General features: G+C 40.4%; 2 protein-coding genes across 4 annotated transcripts in view; one reads left to right on the forward strand and one right to left on the reverse strand.

Moving 5' to 3' along the window:
• The window catches only part of kif5aa (kinesin family member 5A, a), a 69422-nt gene extending 64688 nt beyond the window's left edge, over positions 1-4734 (reverse strand). For both annotated transcript variants that reach the window (XM_077002998.1, XM_077002997.1), the window contains exon 1: positions 4265-4734. In XM_077002998.1, the coding sequence (XP_076859113.1) occupies positions 4265-4393 (129 nt within the window). In that variant the 5' untranslated portion in view covers positions 4394-4734. The remainder of the gene's footprint in view (positions 1-4264) is intronic.
• Positions 4735-5668: 934 nt separating this feature from the next.
• Positions 5669-16245, forward strand: stac3 (SH3 and cysteine rich domain 3). 2 transcript variants are annotated; one of them, XM_077002999.1, is made up of 13 exons: positions 5669-5819; positions 6194-6304; positions 6488-6566; positions 9068-9224; positions 9771-9868; positions 10019-10079; positions 10268-10365; positions 11113-11179; positions 12546-12592; positions 12790-12881; positions 13066-13117; positions 13280-13417; positions 15416-16245. In XM_077002999.1, exons 2-13 carry the CDS (start codon positions 6288-6290, stop codon positions 15512-15514), a joined length of 1005 nt encoding a protein of 334 aa, XP_076859114.1. In that variant the 5' UTR covers positions 5669-5819; positions 6194-6287; the 3' UTR covers positions 15515-16245. The 2 variants fall into 2 exon arrangements, with proteins under 2 accessions (XP_076859114.1, XP_076859115.1); XM_077003000.1 differs by having other exon boundaries at positions 5677-5819; positions 6247-6304.
• Positions 16246-21238: the final 4993 nt, after the last annotated feature.

Genomic DNA, 21238 nt, shown 5'->3' on the forward strand with positions numbered 1-21238 from the left:
GGGGTGAGACTGTATGGTGTAGAGGGGTGAGACTGTGTGGTGTAGAGGAGTAAGACTGTGGTGTAGAGGGGTGAGACTGTGTGGTGTAGAGAGGTAAGACTGTGGTGTAGAGGGGTGAGACTGTGTGGTGTAGAGAGGTAAGACTGTGGTGTAGAGGGGTAAGACTGTGTGGTGTAGTGGGGTAAGACTGTGGTGTAGAGGGGTAAGACTGTGGTGTAGAGGGGTAAGACTGTGGTGTAGAGGGGTAAGATTGTGGTGTATAGAGGTGAGACTGTGTGGTGTAGAGGGGTAAGACTGTGTGGTGTAGAGGGGTAAGACTGTGATGTAGAGGGGTAAGACTGTGATGTAGAGGGGTAAGACTGTGTGTTGTAGAGGGGTAAGACTGTGTGGTGTAGAGGGGTAAGACTGTGTGGTGTAGAGGGGTAATACTGTGGTGTAGAGAGGTAAGACTGTGTGGTGTAGAGAGGTAAGACTGTGGTGTAGAAAGGTAAGACTGTGGTGTAGAGGAGTAAGACTGGTGTAGTGGGGTAAGACTGTGGTGTAGAGGGGTAAGACTGTGGTGTATAGGAGTGAGACTGTGTGGTGTAGAGGGGTGAGACTGTGGTGTAGAGGGGTGAGACTGTATGGTGTAGAGGAGTAAGACTGTGGTGTAGAGGGGTGAGACTGTGTGGTGTAGAGAGGTAAGACTGTGTGGTGTAGAGAGGTAAGACTGTGGTGTAGAGGGGTGAGACTGTGGTGTAGAGGGGTAGGACTGTGGTGTATAGGGGTGAGACTGTGTGGTGTACAGGGGTGAGACTGTGTGGTGTAGAGGGGTGAGACTGTATGGTGTAGAGGGGTGAGACTGTGTGGTGTAGAGGAGTAAGACTGTGGTGTAGAGGGGTGAGACTGTGTGGTGTAGAGAGGTAAGACTGTGGTGTAGAGGGGTGAGACTGTGTGGTGTAGAGAGGTAAGACTGTGGTGTAGAGGGGTAAGACTGTGTGGTGTAGTGGGGTAAGACTGTGGTGTAGAGGGGTAAGACTGTGGTGTAGAGGGGTAAGACTGTGGTGTAGAGGGGTAAGATTGTGGTGTATAGAGGTGAGACTGTGTGGTGTAGAGGGGTAAGACTGTGTGGTGTAGAGGGGTAAGACTGTGATGTAGAGGGGTAAGACTGTGATGTAGAGGGGTAAGACTGTGTGTTGTAGAGGGGTAAGACTGTGTGGTGTAGAGGGGTAAGACTGTGTGGTGTAGAGGGGTAATACTGTGGTGTAGAGAGGTAAGACTGTGTGGTGTAGAGAGGTAAGACTGTGTGGTGTAGAGAGGTAAGACTGTGGTGTAGAAAGGTAAGACTGTGGTGTAGAGGAGTAAGACTGGTGTAGTGGGGTAAGACTGTGGTGTAGAGGGGTAAGACTGTGGTGTAGAGGGGTAAGACTGTGGTGTAGAGGGGTAAGACTGTGTGGTGTAGAGGAGTAAGACTGTGTGGTGTAGAGGGGTAAGACTGTGGTGTAGAGGGGTAGGACAAAACAGAGGAAGAGGTTTGTCCCAGATGATATAAGGGCAAAGTCAAAGTCAAATTTATTTATATAGCGCTTTTTACAACACATGTTGCCACAAAGCAGCTTTACAATCGTATGGGTCCAGATCCCTAATTAGCAAGCCAGAGGCGACAGTGGCAAAGAAAAACTCCCTATGATGGTGGGATTAGGAAGAAACCTCGGGAGGACCAAGACTCAAAAGGGAACCCATCCCCCATTGGGCGGCCTGTTAGCACAAGTCCGTATTTGCGGAACACAATTGTGGCAAAATGTTTTATATGTAAGTCATGGTCTCACAATGGCTGAAGCTGGTCGCTGGGTGCAGCCGAATATTGGAAGAACAACTGTATCTTCAATCATTCAAACATTTCATAGAGAAAACATGTATGTAATTCAGAAATGTGCTCTCTGCTGTAATGCTGCACATTGACATATATTCTGATGTTATTCAATTTTAATGTTTGGCATTCTTACACCATATATATATCAAGACTAGCTCATAGTGGTAGCAGAGGTTCCATTTTCACACAGCAAGAGGAGGCTGTATGTGCTCAGGTTGTTTTGAATGTGTAGAAGAAGTTTCTAATTTTGCAGTTTTTCCAGTCAGTTGTTTGTCTTTTCTGAATTTCAGTCAGATTTGGTTTTGTCAACAAATTGCAGTGCGAACAATACAGTCAAACAATATTGCTGTACAAATTTGATTCCAGTCCAATTTCTTGCTATCAGTCTCCCACATACAGTCATGTGTAACTTTGTGTTCCATGTAAGTTTGTATGTGTGTAACATGTATTTGATATACCACAGAATGTGCAGCGTTCTTGAAATCAAAAGCGTAGCTAGTTTCCCTCAGAATATACAGTCTGCACTGACTGTGACTTATAGTTGCACTGACAACATGACTAAGTATTTTGACTGCCTTGTTCATAGGCAGTGGCACACAGACTACCGTAGATACTCTGATGGGACTGACAAATTGACCTAAATATTTGCAATCGAGGCACAAACAAAGAATTCTGAGTGAAGTATTTGCTTTTGCAGGTATTTCATTGAGTTTTGCTGTTTGCACTAACTGATGATGTCTTGGTCCTCCCGAGGTTTCTTCCTAATCCCCACCATCATAGGGAGTTTTTCCTCGCCACTGTCACCTTTGGCTTGCTCATTAGGGATTTGGACCCATACGATTGTAAAGCTGCTTTGTGACAACATCTGTTGTGAAAAGCGCTATATAAATAAATTTGACTTTGATTATGTGCTCTAATAAGAACATAACCACAGTGCTTCTGAAGTGATCAGATGCAGCACCTTAATCATTCAAGTCTACGATGCATAACAACACCTGCTGCCTCTGTTAAACCTTCTTCAACTTTATTTCTCCAGGACCACATAATCCTGTCTAATGTTCTACACACTATCCATTTCATTCCTATAGTTTCCTAAGGAATGATAATGCTTTTCCTCCCAATCCTAGCCCTAAATGAGACAAAAACATCAAAGACAAGCTTGTCATGGATTAGATAAATGACTAGTCAAATCATAACTATGGTACTGTAACCTACAACTGCTCAACAATATCAACCATTCCTCCCAGTGCGTTATTGAGGTGTCTCCTGAAACAAAGAGATCAGCAGATCTACACCCTCTAATATAAACTATCTATCTATCTAATATATATATATATATATATATATATATATATATATATATATATATATATATATATATATATATATATATATATATATATATATATATTAGATAGATAGATAGATAGATAGATAGATAGATAGATAGATAGATAGATAGATAGATTGTAAAACATTTTGAATAATGATGAGTTGATGGGTGCATTGGTTGTCTTTAGTTTCCCTTGTCTTTAGCTCCCATGGGTCTGTTCTATGCAGCACACACACACACACACACACACACACACACACACACACACACACACACACACACACACACACACACACACACACACACACACACACAGTAGGCCTGGTTACTGAAGCCCACAGCAGCACTGCCAGACACTGTCAGACCTTTGATCACAGTATCATTCTCACCATCTCGTCCTATGAAGGATGCCCCCACCCTTAAACTCTTCACTACGTCCAACTGTGGATGGACCATCATTCCTTCCTCTTCCTCCTCATTTCCCCAACAATATTTGCAATAATGACACAACATTTCTATAAGTCACATCCCTGCATCTCTAATATACCGGCTGATTTATTCTGTCATCTTCTAACTAGAGGAAATAAATCATGATAATCAGACCTTAGTTTTGCATTTTAAAATAAAGTCTAAACACACAAACAAATATTTACAATTCCATCAGTAACTTAGAAGTACAATTTGGAACAATGAAAACGCAAAATTAAGAAAATGTGAAGCATCATTTAGTGAAGCTCATAGTCCTGGGGTTTTGCGGATGTAGACAGAAATTAACAAACGCAATAGCCATGACTAGTCTACGACAAGGACGAGGCCTAACCTGGTCCTACAGTGAAGCATCGCCCTGGACTGAAAGATATACAGTAATGCCCTGCAGGTAGCGGACATAAACACAGGACTGTGTGCTAGTACACTACTGCACAATTAATAAAAGAACAGAGATTACGCCATGCGGCCCATCACAGGATGACAGAGCCTCGCATCAGCATCTCAATAACCTCATCTATTTGAGTGAAAAACAAAAATAAATTGTATATATATTTTTTATTTTATGATTGTAATTAATGAAGTACACATACCCCGACGAGAACGGTGTCGTCCCCTTGAAATGTAGGGAGAAATTTATCTCCCCGGACAATCTCGGCTTGATTCAAAGGGCGAAAGCGACACAAGACTTTGATATTGCAGTCTGCGGCGGGCTCGGTCATGATGGAAACGGAGCGCCTCGGATTAACAACACTACTGGATTATAAAAACGGAATATTCTCGATCGAGACCGGCCCAGATAACAGAAATACACGAAGCCTACAAATATCCGATTTAACTACAATCTTACGATGTACAATATCTTTGAGCCAATAAATTTGACCGGACAATCCTTTCGTTTAAAGTCGTCCGTGAAAAGCCGTCAAAAAGGCCCGGATTGGTTTGCGGTTTCGTTGCTGAGCGGTTGGTTCCGTTTGGTGGGTCTCGGCGAAGGTGATGCGCCTCTTGTGGGGCGAAGGATGCTGGTCTCTTCAGCTTCAGAGGCAGGGCGTGGTCCAGCCCGCTCCTTAAAGCGGTACTCGCATCCGGCACCACGGCCCAATGATTCTGCAGCTCTACAACAATGACAAAGCAAATAGTTAAACGTTTTAAACGTTTCTTCAAACCTTAGAATGTTTCGTTCATTACATATTAAATGTCGAATATACACAAAGCCCGGTTGTAGGTTTTTGCACTTCAGGGATGACGCATGCGTTGATGCTGTTTTAAAACGGTCTCATTACCATAAGAGAGGTTATTCCCCCCACCTGAATCATCTTTTCTCGGAAATCGAGACTGCTCATAGGAGGACATTTAGGGAAGTATTGATCACAAAGACCAGCATATCAGCAACACACCCCGTTCAAGGAGAGAAAAAAATGCAAGAAAATTCTCCCTTTACACAAGTGTGTCCTTCAACATTTAATTTCACAGAGGATTATTTTTTGTATCTTTAAATTCAAATTAAACTAGACGATGAATCATCAAGTCTGTGATTAAATTTTTTTTGCAGTAGGCATAAACTAATATGTGTCATGACATTTTTTTTGTTACTTTTAAACCTCTCCTTATGAGATTGTAGCTCTTTTGTGTTTGTCAGTTTCAGGCATGACTGAAAGGTGTAGAGAGAGTAACATTGTGTGTGTATGAGAGAGATATACAGTGCAAGAAAGAGAGAGAGGAAGAGACTGAGTGAGAGAGAGGGAGACAGAGAGAGGGGGAGAAACAGAGAGAGAGGGAGAGAGAGAAAGAGAGGGGGAGAGAGAGGGAGAGAGAGAGGGAGAGAAAGCAAGTGTCTTATTACCCTTCGTCATCCACCATGTGAAGCATCCAGCTGTCTCAACTTCTCAATTTGACACGGACACACACACACACACACACACACACACACACACACACACACACACACACACACACACACACACACACACACTATGCCAATTTTAGGGATCAGGTGGACAACTGTGTCTTCCAGTGCCCATATAGCCACTGAGGACATTGACTGTTTCATCTGGAGTTTAAGGACAAACTAAACTTGTTAAATTACCTGTAGGATAAACTTTTAATCACACTTTGCCAACTGGACTTTAGTACCCACACACCCAGCAGGTATGTGTGACCTAGATCACTCCCATGTGTGCATGTGTGTGTATATATGCACATTAATTAGCCACAGTATCATACTTGAACTTTTATATGTTTGACAGTTGATTTTAGATTTTATATGTTTGACAGAATGATTTTTTTTTCTTGTTCTTACTTAGCAAGCATGTAATCTTGATATGTGATTCCTTTTGTGTGTTTCAAGTCTGCCTGGCAAGAAACCCAAATTTAGCTTGTCTGAGGAAGGGTTCTCTGTCCACAAATAGACAGGCCATATGCACATTTGTGTGTCTGAAACACACATTATATAGGAGAAACGGTTCATGATATGACTTGACAAAATAATATTTTTTGTTTTCCTTCATGCTTTATTTGGGAAGAACTGCGCCTGTCAAATATATAATAAAACTACTTTTGATAATTACTACTACAGCCATAGAGAGTGATCACAACAAAAGCACTTAAAACAGTACCATGGCTCAGTATGACCAGTGAGTATTTCTAAGTGGTCTCCCCACATTGACATATCAAAACGTATGTTAAATGCATGTGATGTTTAGGAGATTCATTATGTATTATTTTGCATTTACCTATATGTTTTCATTCTTTTTACTTGTTTTTTAAATCCAAGTGTTTGTATTCATTGAATGGATATCTCTGTGTGCACCTTTCAGACTTGAGGATAAGGACTCGTTGGATATTCATGATAATCCACCAGTACCTGAAAATGTTGTGAAAGAGGATGAAAACACTGTATGTATTGCACAAAAATGCCACCATAATAATAATAATAATAATAATAATATAAAGAATGCCACCAAAGAACGTAACATCTGCTCTCAATCTAACTCCTTAGATTTTTCCATTTTAAAAAATATGAACAAAAGAACTAGAAATTAGGAAACTAATTATAACAAAATGCTGTATCGTCAAATATAACTGCAAAGACATTTCTTGAAATGCAGAATGGAACTGGAACAGCACTAACAAGCATTTCTGAGAAAGTATTTATAGGCCAACTGTGATCAAAATATTGAGTCAGAAAAATTTAGAGAATTTCTGTGACTCCAGTTGAATATGGTAATTACAGATCTGTTTATTACAGGAGATGGGCAGAATAATGTTCTTACCTGCAAAGACTTAGAGGACAGTGCTGTTATGTGACAAGAATAATGTCAAACTTTTCCTAAGTGCCAAGTTTGGCTTAAACTGAGCACCAGTGAGTTTACCCTGTGGTAAATGTGCCCGTGTTTGAGTTATGCTATAGGGATGGTCACCCTGTGGTAAATGTGCCCGTGTTTGAGTTATGCTATAGGGATGGTCACCCTGTGGTAAATGTGCCCGTGTTTGAGTTATGCTATAGGGATGGTCACCCTGTGGTAAATGTGCCCGTGTTTTAGTTATGCTATAGGGATGGTCACCCTGTGGTAAATGTGCCCGTGTTTGAGTTATGCTATAGGGATGGTCACCCTGTGGTAAATGTGCCCGTGTTTGAGTTATGCTATAGGGATGGTCACCCTGTGGTAAATGTGCCCGTGTTTGAGTTATGCTATAGGGATGGTCACCCTGTGGTAAATGTGCCCGTGTTTGAGTTATGCTATAGGGATCGTCACCCTGTGGTAAATGTGCCCGTGTTTGGGTTATGCTATAGGGATGGTCACCCTGTGGTAAATGTGCCCGTGTTGGAGTTATGCTATAGGGATGGTCACCCTGTGGTAAATGTGCCCGTGTTGGAGTTATGCTATAGGGATGGTCACCCTGTGGTAAATGTACCCGTGTTTGAGTTATGCTATAGGGATGGTCACCCTGTGGTAAATGTGCCCGTGTTTGAGTTATGCTATAGGGATGGTCACCCTGTGGTAAATGTGCCCGTGTTTGAGTTATGCTATAGGTCTTCAGAGAATGAATGAGGACTTGAGGGGTGCCCACAAGAAGAAGCTCTTTTACCCTTGGCACAGAAAAGACTTAAAAATCATACATGACCATTGGATGTTATGTATATTTTTCAATGGAATCATAATGTAAAGCATTTGGCCAGAGTGATACTGGAGTGGTTTGAAATGAAAGCACAATCACTTTTATTGACCTGGTTTTAGGGTTTAAATCCTTCAAATAATAAGACCTGCTGACCAAACTGTTCACCAATTACCCTGAAACTGTTGCTTGTTACGGAACAGCTCCGGTCCTTTCCCTGTGGGCGTGTCATAATGTCGTCTGCTTGCGGTTATGTCCATGTGTGTACTTCCGTGGGTGTGGGTTGTTTGTGAGCGTGTTCGTTTGTTACACCTGTGCCTTGTCTCGAGGTCACGTGGGTCTGTGTAACTCACCTATATAATGTGCGTTCGCGCAGTGTCTTGTGCTCGTCTTTGTCGAAAGTTCATTGCTGTGTAAGCCTCCGCCGTTGCGTGCTTGCACCGTTTGTGCTGGGCTTTCCGTGTTCGTGTGATTAAAGTTTATGTTTCACCGTGAACGTCGTTGTGTCTGTCTCCTCCACAACGCGTTACACTACTGATATTTCATAACCAAGTCTAATGTTTCTTATGGTCACCAGTCCTGTTTCATGTAGACACAAGAGAATTTAAAAAGGTGTTTTTACATTTAAAAGGTGTTTAAAAGTATTTTTAACACCCAGAATCGATTGTATGGTAGTAAGCTGTATATAGTACATTACTATTAAATATTCTTCATTATTGTTGTTCGGCGTGGTTTCAGAGTTTCATTAATTCCTTTATTGGTCTTTATAGACAAATGGAGAATAAAGAAGTGAACACAAATGGACATGGAAAGAGAATAATGTAGAGTGGGTGTAGCAGGCCTTGGGTGTAGAAGGCCTTGGGTGTAGCAGGCCTTGGGTGTAGCAGGCCATGGGTGCAGCAGGCCATGGGTGCAGCAGGCCATGGGTGTAGCAGGCCTTGGGTGCAGCAGGCCATGGGTGTAGCAGGCCTTGGGTGTAGCAGGCCATGGGTGCAGCAGGCCATTGGTGCAGCAGGCCATGGGTGTAGCAGGCCTTGGGTGTAGCAGGCCATGGGTGCAGCAGGCCATGGGTGCAGCAGGCCATGGGTGTAGCAGGCCTTGGGTGTAGCAGGCCATGGGTGCAGCAGGCCATGGGTGCAGCAGGCCATGGGTGTAGCAGGCCTTGGGTGTAGCAGGCCAGAAACACTGATCAGATTACAGAGGACGGGAATGAACAACGTGGCAACAACCAGAACTCTGTGTTACATTTCAGGCCGTTTGACTTTCTTTCTCTCTCTCAGGTATATTTTGTATATGATGAAGAGGTTGAGGAAGAGGAGGCCCCCCCTCCCCCCACCCCTGAGCCTGTGGTCATGGTGAATGACAGACCACATAAGTTTAAGGACCACTACTGCAAAAAACCCAAGTTCTGTGACGTCTGTGCTCGAATGATTGTCCGTGAGTCTGACGGAAATTACACATACGCCAGAGCACGGCCAAAAAGCTGCATAAATATAATTCACGGCTCATGTATCCAGTGAAAAAGTGAAATGCTGTGTCATGATGTGGGAAACTCCTAGTCACAAGTCACAAATAGACATATTAGCTTACAACATTTTGTCCTCAGTACAGTCCTCTCAGAATTATTCAATATAGTTCACTTTGTTCCTGAAGTTCTGATGTTTCCTCTGTTGAGTGGACTCATTCGTTCGGAGTTGTTATGCCTGTTCAGGTGTATTGATTTTACCAAATGTGCAAAACCTACCCAAGAAGTTTCAGATTTATGGTCTTAGTTCAATGACCAGAACGTGATTAAGTTATACACTAAGTTATAGTGTAAATCTAAACACCATTTGCAATAAACATCCTTGATATGGCTTATAAGCGCCTGAAAAATGGTACAAGTTATGTCATTTCAACGTTTTGTCATAATATTTTTCATAATTTTATTGGATTTATCCAGCTGTAAATGTTTTCTAACTGCTCTTCCTCTCCTGTTCTCAGTCAATAACAAATTTGCTCTTCGTTGCAAGAACTGCAAGACCAACATCCATCATGCATGCCAGTCATACGTGGAGTTCCAGAGATGCTTCGGCAAAATAGTGAGATGTTTCCCCCCCAGTGCTTCATCAGTCTGTCAAATTTACATCTCTGTGGTTGAAGCCTTAATGTAATGACCATACTCCAGGAGCCCAGGAGCCCAGGAGCCCAGGGTAGAGTGTAAGGAACTGAATCATCTCTTCTTCTCTCAGCCCCCAGGGTTTAGACGAGCGTACAGCTCCCCTCTGTATGACCAGGAGATAAACAATCCTGGTGAGTAGACTACAGAAACATATCATGTGTCATGCATCAGAATCTGAATCGTTTTTGTTTGTGTGTGGTTGTATTCAGGCACTGAATCTGAAAATGCACAAGAAAGATAAATGCTGATATTCTGTCATTAATAATTACCATATTTATGCTTCCAAATGCCTAATGAGAGTCTGTGTGCATCCTTGTAGGCCAGCAGAATCGAAACGACCCTGTGTTCGATACTCTGCGTGTTGGAGTAATCATGGCCAATAAGGAGAGGAAGAAGAGATCAGATGATAAAAAGAATGTATGTTGATTGTAGTTTATTTATATCCCAGGGGTATTTGGAATGTGTGGTTCACATTAGACATCCCTGAATAATGTCATCATTTGGTCATCCTTCTGGTATAACTTTAAAAACATATTAAAGGCCATGTGTCATGCCCAGTTCAAACATTACACCATGCCTATAATCTTTTGAGACATGGCCACGCTTTGATGGAAACCTCAGTTGGATTCTTATCTGCAGGCGTTTTTCTGGTCACCCTCAGAAATGCATTTACCTGCAATGACCTATAATTACGTGTAATTTTTTTTATTAGCCTCTAGAGATTAAATAGTATATAAGTGAAATACTGGTAAACACTGGCTAATGTGATTTATATATAAAACAATCAGCTTAATACGCACCACCTCCTATGATTGCATTACTATTAATAGGTAAATAACTGCATCTGTAAGTATTCCAATCAGTCTGCTTTTTTTTAAATAATGCAGTTTGGTTTGGTACATGTATTTACCACTGCTGGAAAGTAATTTCTTTCTTTTAACTTATGTAAAAACTGATGATGGCAAGATTAGATGTTGGCAGATTTTGTAGTCATGGCCTTCTATGAACACACACATTATTTTCCTTGTATTATCAGATGCAGTCAACATACTGCAGCAACATGTGGGAATAGGAAATACACACAATCCACTTTATTCTTCAATACATTTACTTCTGCAAAATCCCTTCATAAATGGACATTTTGTCAATTGTATTGTTTTTAAGATTATGATGGTGATGTTGGAGGAAGACGAAGCCCAGCAGCCAAAAGAGGATGAAGAAGGCGCAGAAGGTAGGAGCACGTGGTAAAAGTTCTTGCTGACCTTCAGCCCAGTGTCCTCAGGCCAAACGTGTCTGTGAAGGCTCCTCCCACTTAGTGTGAACTCCACCCTCTTTGTGCTGCACGCTGACTGGCAGGGGGTCTCATCTCTGTGTAGACTAATTAGTCCAACTGGACCTGGTTGGGTAGTACAACATTGTTTTTGTATTCTTGGTTGCTGTTTGGTGAGCCCAGAGTGGTTTCTGAGCCTTTTAAATCCTCAGAGCATATTAATATTAATATAATATTAATATTGTTGTATTATAATATAATATTAATAATAGTACTGTTCTGGGCACGTGTGCACCACAGCCCCCTAGTGATCACATTTACATTTTATTAATTATCAAAATGTAAATAGAGTTTAGATTAGGTGAGAATTTCTAAATTACCTACAGGATGTGACAGGATTTATGTTTGTTAGCAGTTCTTCTTTGTTTGTTTATTTCAAATCATTGGTTGATATCAGTGTTTGGCAACGCCTGTGTTTGGAGCCCAGGTAAGAGAGTTAAGGGACTTCAGGCTATTCTGTTAGCACGATGTGCTGTTTTGTTGAGTAAGAGAATTAACCGTACCTTCACTTCAGCCATGCCCTGTTCTGATACTGGAGAAACATTCAGATGCTTGAATTATTCATTTTTATCAGTAAACATTATTTTAAGTGACATTCTTTAAGTCTCTACACAGATAAACTGTTCTACACAGTAAAATGCAGATAAATCATCTTTTAGTCATGTAGCCTAGATCATACAGTGGTGAGCGAACAGTATTGTGGAGATTGAAGCACAACATGCACTTTTTCCCTAAAAACATTTAGCAAAATATCTCTCAATAAATCCAGTAATATAGTTATCCACATGTCTATTAAAATATCCTTTAATAATCTCACTTATAATAATTTTGAATCATCATTCTTTATATTATTCCATAAAGCATGGTTGTTCAATTTGAAGAGTAACCTTATGTCTTGCCATAATCTTGGAACAGATAAGTGTGGGGTGTGCTGATAGACGATGTCTTATAAACACACTACAGGACATTACTACAGGACATTACTGCAGGACATTACTACAGGACATTACTACAGGACATTACTGCATGATCCGAGCACATGAATCCAAATCCCAGCGCAGGATCTTTAACCACTAATAGATCCATTCCTCTGATTGGTCACTATGTCATCACACCCGTCTCCTAGGTAAGGGCAGGGGACAGAATTAGCAAGACGTGCCCCTGGAGCGGGTGGGGGCTGTTGTCATCACTTTACAGAGGAAGCACTCTAGATGTTTACTGTGCTGTGAACTCAGTAAGTCCACTCTGCATTCTGTTAACGTCACAGGAAAACAAGACGGAGACAAGAAAGACAAGACAGCTACTGATGACAAGGTAAATGGTTCCCACAAGGTAAATGGTTCCCACAGGGGGAATTTCCACCAGTTTTACAGTAAAACTGCACATTTCTTTACAGAAAGTGTAAAGTATCTTTCCTGGTCATGTCTGGGTTGTTATAAAGACATTTAGATAGTCTGTTATCAGTAATGGCAGGGTGGCTGACTGATTCCTGTGTTTGCTACGTGTGTCAGAGTAAGAAGCAGCAACAGACCTTCACCCAGTCACACTACTACATGGCTCTGTACCGCTTCAAAGCTATCGAGAAGGACGACCTGGACTTCCAGTGAGTGTCCTTGCAGGTTCAGTGGACTATTTTAAGGCTTTATTTGACTTTTGTATACTTCATATGTACTTGTGTGGTCACAGGTATGTTATTGATGGCTGTTGTAGACCACAAACTCACCAGTATAAGTACATTAGGTGTACTGGGGCACAAACTGTATGTGCTGATCATGTGTGTGTTTTAGCCCTGGTGATCGTATAACAGTTATTGATGATTCGAATGAAGAGTGGTGGAGGGTGAGTTTGATTTCTTCATCCCATAATCTGTCGTGTTATGTTCTTGCCTGCAATCTGTTTTTGAGTCGGTGTGTTTTCCTGTTCCTGCTTTACTCAAAGGTACAGTAAAACGTGACAGTGCTGATGTGCGTGTGTGTGTGTGTGTGTGTGTGTGTACTGCAGGGCAAAATTGGGGAAAAGACAGGCTACCTTCCAATGAGCTACATTATCAGAGTGCGTGCAGGAGAGAGAGTGTACAAGGTGACACGCTCCTTTGTGGGAAACAGAGAAATGGGTCAGATCACACTGAAGAAAGACCAGGTACGTCACACAGAGACAGGACAGGGGGAATATATTTTTCTTTTCTTTTCACTATATGAAAACCTTATATTTATATTTCTGTGTGCAATTTTTTTGAGAATAACTCCTGGAGTTTTTAAACAGTTAATGATCATTTTTCAAACAAAGGTCTTAACATTGATTAACAACTGATTTTTAAAAAATGTAAAGTAATTTAAATATAAATGTTTTATTCATTTAATTAGAAAAAGAAAAAGAAACACACACACACACACACACACACACACACATACACACACACACACACACACACACACACTCATTTATATGTAATGAAACAAAACACGCTGCTTGGGCTCCCTCCACTGGCCAAATCTGTCATTAGTTGTATATACTGTACAGTAGTATGTACCGCCTTTAAGTTACGGTCCATATTTATCCAAGAACTAAAACTCTGTTTAATGTAAAGTTTAAGCTAATAACATTTAGTAATTTTGTAAATCGAATTTAACTAATGAAACTTCCTCTGATTTTAACTGAACCATTTCAGAATTTTACTGTGGATCTTTCTGAATGACAACGACAAAGCAACTGAAAAGAAGATGATTAGGCTGATACTAAAATAATAAATTACTCCCATTTACTCCAAAGTACAGTTTAATTATATACTTACATAGACAGACAGACATATTAGGTGCATTAGAGCAGGAGGTAGTTTATGTAGTCTACATCAGCGGTCCACAATCTTTATTGCGCCACGGATCGGTTACATGTCAGACAATATTTTCACGGATCGGCTTTTAAAGTGTGTGTGTGTGTGTGTGTGTGTGTGTGTGTGTGTGTGTGTGTGTGTGTGTGTGTGTGTGTGTGTGTGTGTGTGTGTGTGTGTGTGTGTGTGTGTGTGTGTGTGTTTAGGGGGGGCGGTACGACGACATAAAACGATGCGATTGGCATAAAAACTGTAACGCCGAGGTGCAGTCCTAATGACGAGGCGGTTTCAGGGTGCAACACACTCGCGTTTATTGTGGTGAACAGCACAGATTTAACAAAATAATAATAATAATAATAATAATAATAATCTTTATTTGTATAGCACCTTTCATACATACATGCAACTCAAAGTGCTTTACGGTATAATTAAAAAGAAACATAAAAAGGAGATAAGACAAAAAGATTATGTTAAAAGAAATTAAAGATAAAATATTAAAATAACAAAATGTAAAAAAGTAAAGTAAACAATATAATAAAAAGTAAAGTAAATTAGGGTTCTGGACCCATAGTATTGTTAACCTTGTAAACCCTGTAAAGCTGCTTTGCGACAACTTGAGTTGTTAAAAGCGCTATACAAATAAACTTTGATTTGATTTGATTTAAATAAGATGATAATAATAATTGGGCCCAAAAACCCATATGTAAAATCCCAAATCAATTTAAATCAATTTAATAATTTAAGATTAACAAAATCACAAAGTGACGTGAGACTCTGGCAAAGACGAGCACAGGACGACAGACACACACACACACACACACACACACACACACACACACACACACACACGGTTTATACACATAGTCTAAAAAGCACCGCGTGAAACACGTAAGACTAACGACACAAGTGAACACACACACACACACACACACACACACACACACACACACCAAGACACGCCCCCAGATGTACATATAAAGACGCAGGCTACGTTAAGACACGCCCAAAGGGAGGAGTCTGGGGCTGTAGCGTGATAAATATTAATATAAACCGCATAAAAACCAAACTCACCAGACGCACTGACCAATGTAATTGGGAGAGAATCCCAAAATGTTTTATATTTTTTCAAAATAAAACATCACCCAGACTCTGATCGTCGATAAAATATATTTATATATATATTTTTCTGTGCGGCCCGGTACCGGTCCGCGGCTCGGTTGTTGGAAACCGCTGGTCTACATGACCCCAGGCACTGAGAGGCCCTGCTGTGTAGAGGCAGAGTCTCACTGTCTTTCTTTCCTCGTGTGCAGATCGTGGTGAAGAAAGGTGAAGAGGTGAACGGCTATCTGAAGGTCAGCACAGGACGCAAACTGGGCTTCTTTCCGGCGGACCTGCTTCAGGAAATCTAACCTACATGACTGCACAGGGCCTCAAGCTGTTGTTGTCACTATTACAGTGAATAAAGAAGAAATACTAGGCCTGGTTGGCCAAATACAGCAAATACAGGCAATATAAAGGTGTTAAAGGAGCAGTGTGTAGAAGCCAGCAGCAAGGTTGCAGAATGCAACCAACAGAATACCCCCAACATTTAGCATAATCTACAGGTAACATCACATCATCACGTAACAATCACATCATCATGTAACATTCACATCATCACGTAACATTCACATCATCACGTAACATCACATCATCACGTAACATCACATCATCATGTAACATTCACATCATCACGTAACATTCACATCATCACGTAACAATCACATCATCATGTAACATTCACATCATCACGTAACATTCACATCATCACGTAACATCACATCATCACGTAACATTCACATAATCAGGTAACATCACATCATCACGTAACATTCACATCATCATGTAACATTCACATCATCACGTAACATTCACATCATCACGTAACAATCACATCATCATGTAACATTCACATCATCACGTAACATTCACATCATCATGTAACATTCACATCATCACGTAACAATCACATCATCATGTAACATTCACATCATCACGTAACATTCACATCATCACGTAACATCACATCATCACGTAACATTCACATAATCAGGTAACATCACATCATCACGTAACATTCACATAATCAGGTAACATCACATCATCATGTAACATTCACATCATCACGTAACATCACATCATCACGTAACATTCACAACATCACATAACATTTTTTAAAATAATAATTCAAATGTGTCTCATCAGATAAACAACCTACACTGCACTGATTCTTATTCCTAACCCTAACCCAGGCTGTGCTATAGCCGCTGTCTACAAACACTGTTTGCTTTGTCCATTCTGGGCTATTGTATAAACATGGAGAAGCAACATGACAGCTCTATGGAAGAGAACCCACTCTCATTCTAACTAACGACAACATGTAGTGAGTATGAACTGAATCTGACACACTGCTCCTTTAAGTGAGAAAGGTTTTGAGAAAGATGGCCTCATTGCCTTGTTACCATAGAATCCTTCAACAGCCAGTTGTCCTTTGCAAAACCCACAACCAGTTGTTTAACAAGTCAGCCAATCTTGATTATACATGAGGAAACTTTTCAAACTTTTCAAAGGATCTCATGGTGATCTACTGGGGATCTCATGGTGATCATGGTGATCTACTGTGTGTGGAGACTTGCAGTGAAATTCTCAAGATCACTTTTTTTCTGTTTTAATGAGCTATGGTGTTACATCTGTTGTTTGGAAAATACAGGGAGGAAAATATAATTAGTGATAAATATCTGTATTGTAGTGCATGTCTACATTTTGACTGGACTGTTTTATGATAATATGATAACTTTTCATCTACAAACTTTACACATTCTGTTTATTTACATAATTACTGGGCATAGCTGATACTTGGTCTATTAAATGTTTACTAATTATTTTTTAAAAGAAGTTACAAGAAATCATAACCTTATGGCAGCTTAGCACAGAGATCTTCGATTTCACACTGTTTCAAACTGACCTCTTACCTACAAATTATATTTGGTTCTAAATAAACAAAAACTATTTTTTGTATACCATTTCTGTCTGTAGATTAGATCGATGAATGAAATGCAGTGATCATCCACCAGGAGTCACAGACAGCAGTAGAGTGCAAATGTTGCATTGTGAGGAGTGCAAATAGCATTGAGGGCATCCACTCCACAATAAAATCATTTAATAATTTGTTTGTTTATATTACATCCACAAAAAGTGAAATTAGGTTTGACGAACGTGTCATCTCAAGGTGTGGTCTTCAGAAAACAAAACAAGAAAAAACACACACACACCATTTTCTTCAGTGTCATAGTGCTTGCTCTATTTAAATGTCACAAGTAAACTCAACATTCCTCATCAATGTAAGAAATGCAGTCTGTGGTGTCACAAAGCTCTTCCAGAGGGCATTTACCTGTACTTCACACCTGCCACAGGTAGCAACAAGACAAAGCATATACAAAGCACACACTAAAGCATTATGGCGATTTATCCATTTTTTTAAAGGGAAGGTATATTTCTCCACTAGAGGGAGATAATGTTATGTGTTTGTGAAATAAGCCAGCGTTAGGAATCTTGTGCGCGTTAATGAGGTTATATAATGCACAGTGATGGAAAGCAAAATACATGTTTGCTACATTTGTTAGCCAGATTGTCCACACACACGCACTGAAGTAGACTGTGGCATTTACTATGAATTTGGGATCTTTCCATTGACCTGTGTATTACTGGGCCTGAATACTGACAGTTGAAACCAACCTTTTTCGATTTTAACTGAATATTCAATTCAGTCATGTGTGATTTGTGCATTGCTTTTTACAAATACTTAAAGTAATGCTACATAACTTCACATGCAGGCCTGAAATGAGTACACTGAGCATGACAACGACAAACCTTGTCCCTGTGTGGACAGTAAAACAGAGAGCACATTCACACACTCGCGCACACACACACACACACACACACACACACACACACACACACACACACACACACACACACACACAAGCACTCGCATGCACACACATTCAAACAGAGTCGCCCTATGTTCTCAGAGAGGGAATTTAGTGCTATCTTAGTGCCGCTAAATGTCTCTGTGTTCCCACTGGAAGACACATTTCTCATTCCTCTTGAGATTAGGTAATCCATAAAAATAATCTGGGTTCAAACTTTATTTCAAATTCCATTATCTCAGTTCCAATAGGCACAATGCACCCAAAACCATAAATCTATTATTTTTCATTTTGACATATCTTTTTTCATATATCAATCTTAAACATTGTGGGAACATTACAGAGACAGAATCATAATTTTAAACAATATCAGCATGTCTACTTCAAAGGTTTCTTACTCCCTCGATCTGGGAGACCAAGAACACAGAAGAACATCCCTGACCACTCCTCCTCTTTCCTGAAACAGTTGCAGTAGAGGTCCGTTGAGAATTATGTCTGTTGTGTCAAATCTGGCTACAGTTACTAGCTGGACCACTTGTAGCTGTACATATGAACATAAGGAGAAGGTTACAAGAAATAATACCTCTCATCCTTACCAGAACATTCACCATAGCACACACAGAGTAGGCCAGTGTGTTTAAACCAGGCTGGAAAACATATGACCACACAAGCACTTTAGTAAATATAAGATTGATTTAAGAGCTGTTATCAAATCATCCTACCACTTCTGTGATGTTTTGTTAATATAACATGCAGGTGTAAAAGATAAAAAAGTATATTTTCTGTCAAAACCTGTGTGCAGCGTACCAACATCTGCCATCCACAGATGAGGAAATGCAGTCTTCACATTTATAGTTGCATTTAGGAGCAGAAGCGGCCTGTCAAGCAGGAAGGTGGAGATGTTGAGGAGACAGACGAGCTTCATCGTCCCACTTCACCTTCTTCTTCACTGGATCAGGAGTCTACAGGCTTGAACTTCCTGTATGTAATAAAATGGCTGGCATCCCCATGTCTGATCATGCAGGTCGAAGGGAGGAGCAACCAGCATCTCAGAGGTTCTTGTGTAAGGTTCTTGTGAGGTTCTTCTGCAAGATTTCTTCAGCTTTGCCATCATCCAATTTCTTCAAGCCAAATCTTTACCACATTTGAGAATTCACACAAAAATTCACACTAAAGTATATACAAATCATTAAATGCCCAACTTCTATTTTTCTCTAACAGAGGACTCTATTGAACAGCTGATGGGTGATATTTATGAATGAATATATTTTTTTTTTCTAGTCTGTAACAGTTTTTTCTAGTCTGTAATATTCATTATAACAGTAGATTGCGCAAGATGTCAGGAAAACCAAAATAACAAGGGCTACTAAGAGTAAGCGTCCTCTGGCCAGCTCCACCCCAGACCAAATCCACAGATCTTCTCATATTCTCACTGCTGTTTACAATCTTTCTGAGCAATATATATATATATATATATATATATATATATATATATATATATATATATATTTCACAGCAAGAAAATAATTCCTTGCATGTCCCGTATGATTCTGATTTAGAACACGATCTGGAGCCCAAATGCCCCCCAAACCTGCCACTCCTTCTTTTCTCAGAAATGTAAACAGTATCAGGGGACAAATGGTATAAATGGTATTTAGCTGTACTGTATTTCAAGATGGAGCCTGGTGCCATTGCCGCCAGCAACCAATTAGGGTTTTTCTTTCCCCTTATAGGCCTGCAGATGAACTTCAGATCTCCTTCTCCAGTTCAGCAAGTGACATCTTGCAGGGACCGTGATGAAGGAATCTGAATAGTTCCTTTTTTGAAGCACAAAACAGTGAGGGCTGAAAGGGCTTGTTTCTCAAGTAAAGTAAGGATAAAAGATAAAAGTCAAAATTCTTTACAGTTCCCATGAAGCATTCAGCATTCAGCACTTTACTGATTCAGTATAATAATGCACTAAGGGTGCATGTTGAGACCAATCCAACTTTGATGTATGCAACAAACGCATGCAGAGACCACAGATTCAACATGAAAGGGGACCAGCCTCCACCCTACTGACATACGTGACATGATAAATGCACCGCAGGATTCTCTAAGTACTCTCGTGCTGCACACTAGTGCCTCACTAGAGTGAATACCTACTCGGCTCTGTTTTGCACGTTTGTACTCGGCTGTTTTGCTCGACTTTCACACCATAACACATGTTTATTTTTAATAGTACCCCATGAATATTTATATTTGTTAACCACCATTCCACAACTGAATGAACTACAGTTGTAGGCAGCACTGTACAGCGGTTAAAGACTGCAGTGTTTTCTTAGGGGTTACTTTTTCATGCCTGTTGAGGCAAAGCATGTGAGCAAACCCGCCTACCAGCTTATCCACGACAGGCTCGGCGCAAAGCCGCCGATATCGAATTTCTGTTGTGCCAAAATCGGAGCTGATCAATTCTGACTGTGAACCAAGACATAGTTTTGAATTAATGTTTTTAGCATTTTCTAGCCATCATGTTAACGATGAACTAATTGCAACCATGTTTGGAAACAAAAGGCTTCTTCAAAATAGACCTTTGTCTCAGTACTGTGGTAAAAAGGGGTTAAACCATTAAAAATGCATTAAACATGTAAACACTTTTCCGTTTTTTATACTGGATTAGTAAGTAGCCATTTCCTGTATCTTATTTTAGTTTTGTTGCATAAACATGGGTGAAGTTTAAGAGCATCATTAAAGAATAAAACAAAATTGAGAATAAAATCTAGACATGTTTAGTTTCATAGCCCACAAAAAAATGCAGGCAGAGAATAAGTCTCTAAGCTTCTTAGGCATGGAACGGTCCAAAATAAAACTCAAATGGCTCGGCTTTCCAAAATACACCGAGGGCTGAACCAAGTCTCGGAGACCTCATGTAAACACTGACGGCAGCACATTTCCTGTGCGCCTTTGGACTCTTTCCTGTTCTAGAGAGCAGAGAAAGAAAACTGGGACAATAGAAGACCATTTTTAGCTCGTTTGCAATGCATGTGTGCGCATTTGTAGCAATGCATTTAGCAGAGAGTTTTCCACAAAGTAAAGTGGTAGTCAGACCGGTTGGGATAAGACTCAAATTCTCAACTCTACACATCTGTTCTCCACTCCTCCCTCTGACAGTTTCTCATGACCTGT

The sequence above is a fragment of the Brachyhypopomus gauderio genome, chromosome 4, assembly GCF_052324685.1.
Source record: "Brachyhypopomus gauderio isolate BG-103 chromosome 4, BGAUD_0.2, whole genome shotgun sequence".
Lineage (NCBI taxonomy): Eukaryota > Metazoa > Chordata > Actinopteri > Gymnotiformes > Hypopomidae > Brachyhypopomus > Brachyhypopomus gauderio.

Bases quoted from the DNA above. Each gene is read 5' to 3' on its own strand.
- stac3 (XM_077002999.1), top strand. The intron at 9,225-9,770 runs GTGAGTCTGACG...TCCTGTTCTCAG, and splicing joins CTGTGCTCGAATGATTGTCC to TCAATAACAAATTTGCTCTT. The intron at 11,180-12,545 runs GTAGGAGCACGT...TTAACGTCACAG, and splicing joins GGATGAAGAAGGCGCAGAAG to GAAAACAAGACGGAGACAAG.